General features: G+C 39.3%; 1 protein-coding gene across 1 annotated transcript; it reads left to right on the top strand.

Annotated features, from left to right (window-relative positions):
• Window positions 1–936: 936 nt before the first annotated feature.
• On the top strand, window positions 937–5647 carry LOC131981386 (uncharacterized). The gene is made up of 7 exons (XM_059345659.1): window positions 937–1032; window positions 2449–2593; window positions 3716–3795; window positions 3892–4009; window positions 4306–4422; window positions 5081–5233; window positions 5571–5647. The coding sequence occupies exons 1-7, from the start codon at window positions 937–939 to the stop codon at window positions 5645–5647; spliced, it is 786 nt and encodes a 261-aa protein (XP_059201642.1).
• Window positions 5648–10328: the final 4681 nt, after the last annotated feature.

Below are 10328 nucleotides of genomic sequence, written 5' to 3'. Positions count from 1 at the left end.
TCACAGTATTAGTATTGTTAAAGCCTACTTACACTGACATAAGCCGTCTGTGTTTTTGTATGTCTAATTTGGCCATCAGGCAACTCTTATTCCACAGTACTGCGTTGTCAGATGCCTAAGTTATTTTCTACCCGATCCATGTGAATGTGTCAGCTTGCTCTGAGCAGTTTCAATGAATTTACCATAAATATCACAATACCTATACACATGTAGGGGCGGCTGGTTTGACTACGGAGAAGCGAATCACGACAGTTGTACATCAAAGTGTTGAACAAAGCTTTAGTCTGGATTACAGGCTGGACTACACCCAGTATGTTAGCCTACTTTTGAATTCAAAGAACTGTACAAACGAGGAGTTTATGTGCATACTCACTTGGCGACGGTTCTCGTGATATGGCGGCTGTACAGCCTGCAGTGCAGCCGCAACTCTCCTTTCTGAGGCATGGATGCCTTTGCTGCGGAGGTAACCAGTCATCATCCTCCGACCATAAGTCGGTCCTGTCTTAAAAAGTCAGAATATAAGGTAGTAGTTGTTAAAAACTCACAAATACACAAGCAGAGGTTTGGACACATAACATGTTATAGTGTCATAAAGATACAGTGGCTGTGGTTAGATTAGTAGCAAAACTACAGAGAGATACAGAGTTGCGCTGAATGTATCCAGATTTTAAAACAAGATAGATTATAAACACATCATAAGCAGTCTATCACAGCACTGTTACTCGTATTTCAAACTGAAATATCATGCTGACCATGAAAGCCAATCAAAGCATAGCCTATTTTTTTTTGCGTCTGATGTTTCTTGTCGCCAACTAATCAATTTCAAACAGAGTATACCCATTTGCAGTTATGGGTGGAGCCGGAACTTTCTTGGCGGGACTGGGACTGGCCCTATAACCTCACCGAATTGAGGCACGATCTTCACTCTGCTGAATGATGGATGCTGAACGAGTGAGTCTGTGGCGTGGGGCCCGAACCGTCAATCTCAGGCACACGGACCTGACAATAACCAACATTTCCCGGATTTTTAAGGTAGGCCAATTCTTATGTATTGTTCTAATAACATTTGTTGTAATCATGGGCGGCATGTTTCGCCTCTGTACTTCAAGAGAGATGTAGGCTAATTAATGACACAAAGGCCCCGCAGCGGATGCTGCTCCGTTAAAGTAATGGCAGCGATTGATTGATTGATAAAAAAGTAAAATTAGTCATTGTAAAAAATGAATGGAATTCATGACGTCAGTTTGGTGACGTCAGCAATAATAAAAATGTATCTGCCTATGGGTAAAGGCTTTTTATCTGTCCCATATAGCTTTCCCATTTACTCAATCATGAACTGCAATTCCAATGAAATACTTAACTACTAATATGGCACCTACACCAGTGGTGTAATCTACGTGATATGCAGGTATACGCCGTATGACCACTGTAAAAGGGGAGTGATTTGAGAATATCCAGTGGTTTATTCTGCGTGATACTACTCCGCTAGATTTTTTTTTCATATATCCGCTTAATGCGCGAGCACATGTTACAACATCATTTTGTGATAGAAGGAGCCCGACGCGACCATAACGCCAACCGGCAAGTGAAATTAGCATAGCAGGTGATTGTTGGTATATTTAAATATAGTCTACCGTTCCTCAGTACATTCACTACCATCAGCTGGTTTCACGCTGCTTTATTCGTGAACAATCAGGCTACTGTGGGCCGTAAGCCAACACCAAAACAAGCTAACCTGTCATTATCATGAACGGACCAACCGTTAGCTCGGCTCTCTCGCCTGTCAGCTCTCAGGACATCCCCAGTTCCCGCCCACCTCAAAACAACCCGTTGTCATGAGAACGACAATGACTGACAGGCTTCTCAGCCCCTTACTGTATGTCGCGTTCATGAACATCAGGGAAATCACAGAACTATGAACGATATGCCCAGTCTCATGCATCCTTGTGTCTGATGCTGTCTCCTAACATGTTTATAACAGACCCAGTCTGTCAGAATACTGTCAACATGTATACTGAAGGCTATGCGTTAGTGAATGTGATTCAGATTCAGATGGTTTTAGTTCAAGAATAAAAAACATCTGACTCTGAATCACATTCACTTATGCATAGCTTACAGTATACATCTTGTTGAGAGCATTCTGACAGACTGGGTCTGTTATCAACATGTTAGGATGTTAGGATCAGACACAAGGTGGTGATGGTGCTTATGAGGTGTTGCTCTAAGATGGTTGTTGTTGTAAGATGTGTTGTTCTGGGACGGGTCAGTACGAGTATAGATAGTATAACCACTGCAAAAAACTAGACTACACCACTGACCTACACCATTAGGAGCTGGTGGCACCTTGAGGTGTTTTCTTTTAGGAGTGAAGGAAAAGAAAACACGTGTGACTCTGTGCGTGCATGACAGTGTATCAAACATTTAACTTTGTCTTCCTTCCACCTTCAGCTGATCCCATCCAGTATTTATCTGGTGAAGGACAGCGGCGATGTCCTGCTGCTGAGCCCCACAGGCTATATCGATGATTTCGATGATTTACATCGATGTGAGGTCCGTGGGGACGAAGATCGGTCCGCTTTTCAAGTGACTCCTGGTAGGACCAAAGCTAATGATTATTGTCATTGATTAATTTGTCTGTTATTATCTTGAATTGATGACTTATTTACGGTGGCCCTGAAGTGCAAAACACACCAGCAATTCACATAACACACCAGCAATTCGCCACAACGCGCCGCATTCCGCCACAACGCGCCAGCAATTCACACAACGCGCCAGCAATTCACCACAACGTGCCAGCAATTCACAATGCGCTAGCATTTCACCACAACGCGCCAGCATTTCACCACAACACACCAGCAATTCATCAAAATGGAAAGGGTAGGTACATATTGGACACTGATCCTCCTCCTGATTGGTTCTTGCCGTCATTCACTTCTCCATAGTCAAACCAGTCGCCCATATATATGTAGTGCGCCCGTATTGTGATATTTATGGTAAATTCATTGAGCCGGTTCAGAGCGAGCTGACATGAAGGCTAAACACAACAGAGAGGAGATGAAGTGTTAACTTTACATGGACACTCCACGTGATATAATCAAATTGCGTCGCGCCGAAAATGTATTTGTTGTGTCGGCGAAATTCACAATACAATGCCCTTGTATATTCATTCATTCATTATCCTTCTCCGCTTATCCGGACTTGGGCCGCGGGGGGCTGGAGCCGATCCCAGCTGACGTTGGGCGAGAAGCGGGGTACACCCTGAACAGGAGCCGCTGAACTGGCGACCCTTTTGCTGTGAGGCAAGAGTGCTAACCACCACACCACCGTGTAGCCAAGTAAATATTACATTACATTAAAAAATAATCTGTTTCCAATCAATAATTCCAGTCTAATACCGGAGGACCTCGGGTATCTTCTCACTCAAAAACTCACAGAACGTGTCACTGTGGAATATCAGAATAAAATGCCCTTTGATATTTACTGTACAGTAATTATCCAAGCGCATTTTATTATGAATTTCGCCGACACAACAAATACATTTTCGGCACGACGTAATTTGATTATATCACGTGGAGTGTCCATGTAAAGTTAACACTTCATCTCCTCTCTGCAGGTAAGAGTTTTATACTGCAAAGTGAGAAAGAATGACAAGTAAAGTGTTATGCATACCTTTTTATATTGTATATATCCTAACCTCATTATTTGCTTTCAACAGCACGGGTGGACATGCTTACAGTGCATGCAATGAAAAAAAATGTCACTCTTCATCAGGCCCTTTCCACAAGATATGTGAAGGTAAGTCTCATGTGTCTCTTAATTGTTTTGTGTACACTTGGCCTGTTGTCAGTCATACAAAGTTTTAATTCAGACTATTGTTTAACACTTTATCAGACCTGTCAGAGACTCACTGATGAGACTGCAAGGCCAGGGGAACTACAAACCCAGCTACAGTGCTCGGATGAGACAGTGTCACAGTGGACCTCAGATGTGAAGGAATGGGCAGCTGATGGTAAGTATGACCAAATAACAGAAAACAAATTATATCGCTTTCTAATACTATTGACTGACTGAATTCTGTGGATTATATCTATGGATTAAAACAGATGGTGACCTGCCACCAGCCAACAACATGTCAGTATTAGATGTTATGTATATTCATGTCATGTTTATCGTAACTTCCAGTTTTCCTACAGGAAGCATATATACTAAGTTATACAGTCAGGTTGGGTTAAAGGGGTTTGATATGTAAGACCAATTAAAACATTGAAACTGTTGTGTGTTATTTTCTATCACATATTTCTACAGAGATGCCAAAGACATCTGATAGCACTGAGGACACCGCAAACACTGGCCTTCAGCAGTCTATCGAGGGCCGTTACCTGAGTGTGACACAGCGGAAGCAAACCCTCTACCGTCAGAATGGTATGACTATATTATATAATGGGCTGATGAAATCAAATTGCTGCATTTAAGAATTTTCTTAACTCTCCACCAACAACTACAGTATGTACGTAAACTAGTTGCTGTTAAGCTAATTTAGTGAATTATTATATTCTGTTCTTTAAATGACGATTGTGTGCAGTGCATTTTTGTTCTGTTACAAGCCTGCATCTTTTTTCATGTCTTTCTAGACAGCAGCAAACTTCGCCATCGCATTCGAGGGAAGCTGGGGGAAGACAAAAAGATTTTTTAACAGATTAACAGATATAACCGTCTTGTGCAAGCCTCTGCCACAAATATAGATACAGCCATGGTGGAGCATTCCCTGACCGTAGAGAGCACTGTGTCCCCAATATGGCCAGGGGTGGTTCATGGTAGCGGTATGTCAGTTTTACATGCTTCATATGAATTTAAAAACATTTAATAACATTGTTTTATAGGAACATTTTACTTGGTATGCCTTTAACTGAGTCATCCAAATAGCATATGGAGTGTTTTAATTTTCATCTAGTTTATGGACTTATTTTCAGTTTTCCTATGTATCAATTTTCTACAAAGTACCCGTTTATAGTTTCAAACAATTTGTAATGCTATTATATGAAACAGTCTCATGTATGCATGTAATGTTTTTGATTGTTAGGTAATATCATAATCAAGAAGCAGCTGCACGATCAAGTGATGTTGACAATGCGACTGCGAGAAGAAAAAAATGTTTTGGTGTTGGAGATGGCACAACACTGCACATGGTTGCAGAACGTGGCAGTGGTTCTCAAGAACAGGGTGGCTGAGGAGGGTAAGTACTTAGCAATCCATTTTAAAGTATGTGTTTCAAATGACAAAAAATCTGATCAAATCAGCCTTAGTCACATCACTTGGATGCAGAACATTAAAGGCTTTGTTTGCCAGGTTGGCTTGTGCATAATAAGATGGCAGTTATAGTTGCTTGCTGGAGAGGTATTCAGTTCAATATCTCAGGACACTTTTCATATAGAGCAGGTCAGACACTGGCTGCCTCGTTGGTCCTTGCAGCAAAACCTCTCACTGTAGATTTGAATGGGAGGGGCCTCTGTGCTACTATCTTATCATGTAGTATGTGTCTAATGTAATTTCTTGTTTATTTTCAAATGTAGGCACGGGAAGTGAAGGACTTCGCTGTATCCTACGACGGAGGATACAGCGAAGACAGCAACACTTTCAGAGGTGTTGAACAGATTTCATGAGGTCCAGCAACAGTACAAGACTGCGTTAGGTCCTGAGGCCTCTGTCCTTCCACATCGAAGAGGACGAACACCTTAGCAGTCCAGACACCAGTGAAGATGAAGAGGAGAACACAATCTAGGTAATTAACTTATGTTTCTATGTTTGTTGATTAATATTCAGTTATTCACAAGCCTAGACCCGATACTCTTGAAGGATTGTTTTATATGTATATATTAAAAGACTACTCGCTTTTAAGCTTCACACATTCATGTTTATCAGTTTTTAGCTTACTATTCATACACTTTCACACATACTCCAGTATCTTGCTCAAGGGCACATCAGAATTAGTATGCCATCCTATACTTTTGAAAATTCAACATTTATCTGTTTGCACAGCACTTTGCTCAAAGGCACATTATACATTGTCATAGAAAATACATACGTAATACATTGTTTTATGTTTTTATTATACCTGATTCCATCCTGATTTGTCAGTGCTTTTCAAGTTAGCCTAGCCTTGTTGTCCAGTGTTATGAATAAATAGTCTTATGGCTTATTTGACATATATGCATATATGTCATTTCACTTGTATGTTCATGAAAGATAAATAAAATATTTCCAAAGATAAGTATTTTCACCTTTCCATACATACAAAGAAAGAGAAACAAACGTTATACAGTATATATATCTATATGTGGGACTTTATCATTACTGTAATTATATAACACAATGCATTATTTTTTGTAAGTTAATTCTTTTAGAAGTAAATAATTTGGGGTAACACTGATATATTAATATCCTCATCTGGGTCACTGTGGGTATTAGCCATCATACTATGTAGCCATTATTAGATTCTCGGGAGGGTTAAACACTTTAATAACTTTTCAAAAAGGCTTATTAAAATGATTATCCATATTACATCGTTATTTAACAGACATCACAAGTGAGTCCACAGAATAAGCGTTGATAGTATATACAAGTACATCATCAAAAATTTGAATATTGTGAGAAAGTTCAATATTTTTTGTCAATCATTTCAGAAAGTGATAGTCATATAGATTCTGTGTCAGAAAATTAGAATATTGTGGAAAAATCAATATTGGTGTCACACCCTAATCAGCTAATTAACTCAAACACCTGCAAAGGTTTCCTGAGCCTTCAAATGGTCTCTCAGTCCAGATCTACAAAATCATGGGGAAGACTGCTGACTTGACAGATGTCCAGAAGACAGTCATTGGCATCCTCCATAAAGAAAGCAGAATCCATTCAAGAATCTGGGGACAGTCATCTACCAGGACATTTTAGAGCTCTTCATGCTTCCACCAGCTCTTTGGAGATGCTGATTTCATTTTCCAGCAGGACTTGGCACCTGTCCACACTTGCAAAGGTACCAAAAGCTGGAGTAGCATAGGAGTCTATGGGCTTTTGTTAAGAGGAAAGTGAGAGACACCATATGACCTGAAGGCTGCTATAAAAGCAACATGGGCTTCCATTACACCTCAGCAGTGCCTCAGGCTGTTCGTTAAGTTTGATGTTACAGTATATACTGTTTGGTAGTTTAATCCACAACAATGCATCATGGTCTATAAGGTATAAGGTATATGGTCCATATACTTGTAGCATCACTGTCCTGTGAGAACCATGTAAATCTCTAAAAATGTTCATTTAAAACCATCAACTTTGTGGTTTTCACTGGGCAGGAAGTGTGTGAAAACTTGTTATTTTGAAGTAACTAGTTACTAAAGGTGTCAGACTAATCTAGTGGAGTAGAAGTATAAAGCTGCATGAAATGGAATTACAAGTATACCTCAAATTTGTACTTGGGTGCAAGCGCTAGTTACCTTCCACCACTGACCCTAACATACTGTAGATCTAACACATGTCTTGCATTTCATCCAAAAAATAAGGTTAAAACAGGCCAAGTCCAACAATTTTAACGAGGAATCAGAAAAAATGAGTGAGTCCAAAAATAATCTAAAATAAATATGTCAGCCTATTTCACTTTCAAAGGGTTCTGTAAAGCTATGCCTGTGCAAAGCTATGTTCATGAAATGTGAAAATTAAAACTTTGGCGTAGGACTAAACCAAATACATCATTGGAAAGCTCTCAACTTGCAGATTAACATCATGGCAGTATGAAGATGATACGTGGCCTGCTTGACTTAACAATGATCTACACATGAGTTGATTCTCATGCAATTTGAAAAAGGTGTGGGTATAGAGGTGTATGTGAATGTATAGATTTATCGATTGCTTTGCGACAGCACCACTCTTTGAATGCACAGTAACATAACCTGGTTATGTGGCCTCCTGGTTTAAAATATTGACCTTTGAACTGGTAAACCTGGTGCAATTTGAAGGCTTATCATTCAGCTACAGACATGGGAACAGCTGTTATAGAAAGCTCTTGACCTCAGCTGTCATGTGGCTATGGTCACCTTTGGGCACCTGTTAAATATGAACACAAGAAATGTGCTCCTATTTAACAATTCAGTTTTTTAAATCTGATAACACCAATGTGTTTCCCACCCCCTAAAACTCCAGAGTTACCCACAGTTAAAAACTGAAAAATTCTGACTAATATAATTAAAAACTACAATTCCCTTTAGACACGCCATAAAACTCAGTAGGAAGCATACAACTTGGCCGGTGTACTTGTAGTTCTTCCGGTGTGTGTGGCGGGCTCATTCGACTCCTGTTTTACATTGTCTGCCATGGATGGGCTTCATCCCATTTCAAATTGCAGCTGGTCGGCCTTAACCTGAATCTAAATGCCACTATCTCCGTTAACAAACTGCATTTTACAACCTGTGATTATAAAATGGGAAGTTGCTACAGTGTGTGTGTGTGTGTGTACTACTTCAGGGCTACAGGCGGGGGCTCCCCCTTCTCACTGACGCTCACAATGAGGGGCGTGACGAAGCGCTGACTCTCTGGATGAAGAACTTGATCCAGTTGTTGACCCAGTTGTTTCGTGTCTCCATCAGGTAGTAGTTATAACCATGGTAATCCAGATAAGGATTGTCTTAATATTAAATTAAATGCTACCCCAAATTGTTAGGCTACTTCTAAAATAATTCACTTAAAAATATAAATAATGAACTGTTAGAAAATGAAGAATTTCAGGTGTAGTTGTAGGCTTTGAGTTGAAGAACACAGGAGAATGACTCCTTTCACAGTATTATATTACTTGAAAATCTTGAAAATGTTTCATCTCTAATAATTACATGACTGTAAACTGTAATATTGAGGTTTGTCAACTTATGCAGAGTACTTGCGTAAATGTACTCAGTAACATCCCAACACTGACTGAGGTCAGGTTGAAAGCACCAACAGTGGAACATGGAATTATTTATATTAATTAATTACATGTAAAGTGTAATATAATAACATATAGTACAACATATTTCAGAAAACTTAAAAATATGTTGCTGAAGAACTTCTGAAAAGGAAACTGAGTAGGATTAAGTAAATGTTTTATTAAGGCCAATCCTGTGGTTAAACTCTGTGTCAACCCAATTGCAGGGTTTCTCACCTCATAAGACAAAGGTGAGACATGACCCCTCAAATGCAGAAGATAAATAATAAATATGCAGAAACAAAAGTGGAGTTCAAATTATACATTTTATTTTTAAACATTATTTTGAAGATAATTCTTTGGCTGCCAGGAATCGGGCCACTGCTCACCACTGAAAACAGAAGGAAATGTTGCTGTTACTGGTCCTTGTTGAATCTTTCCAATAAACTTAAAGCCAACATGCATCAAGCAAACAACATTTTATGAATGTGTCTTTTATAGCTGTTAAATATAATGTTAATTATGACTGTTTTTATTTTACATCTATGCAAATATTTCAATTTTTTGTTTTAACTGAAGCACAAGTGAAAGACATGAAACAAGTGGTAGCATAGCCTGTGAAGTTGACAGTTGTATCGCATCTGTAAAATGTAATGTGTTTGTTCTCGCTCTTGAGAGTACAAGGGATGAAGCAGACATGAAGCAGAAAAACAGCAGAGTATATACCATACTGGACACGGCTCCAACTCAACCAACATTTCTGCTTTGCCCTGCGAAGACAATAAAAACACAAAAACATAGATTTTATTCTTAGGATGAGTCTACTTTTTTAAGTTGAAGTCACTGAGTTTCTTCGGTACAATAAGTAATAGTTGGTATTTACATTATGGGATCATGAAATTTTCAGTACAAACTGCATTTTAATCTGTAATTCAGAAAGACCCTACTCATAAAGTATCTAGCTGACAAGTATGGTATAAATTGCAAACACACAAGGAAGTTTAGAAATCCTACAGCCCACTATATGCATTTCTTATATGCCTATCTAACCTTTCTCACTCTTTCTTTTATTATGCTCCTGATGGGGAAAGCCTTAAGGCGAGTGTGGTAGGAGCAATCTGTAGACATCAAAAACACATTTCACTCATTGTTAGATTAGGATCCAAATAAATACAGCTATGAAGACGTAAGCAGTGACCAAACTTGCAAGGATGAAAAGTGACAATGTTTATCACTGATGAATAGTTAGACCAAACTTAACTTGTACCGTGGAGCTGCTCTCAGTTCCAATGTGGTACTCTTGCTGGAATTACCATAAAACTACTGAGCCACAGCTGGCAACTGAAAATACTCCACTGCTGCATCCTATACTGCATGGCTTTCATCACCT

Source organism: Centropristis striata, chromosome 12 (assembly GCF_030273125.1).
Source record: "Centropristis striata isolate RG_2023a ecotype Rhode Island chromosome 12, C.striata_1.0, whole genome shotgun sequence".
NCBI lineage: Eukaryota > Metazoa > Chordata > Actinopteri > Perciformes > Serranidae > Centropristis > Centropristis striata.
This window is presented reverse-complemented; position numbering and strand designations above follow the sequence as displayed.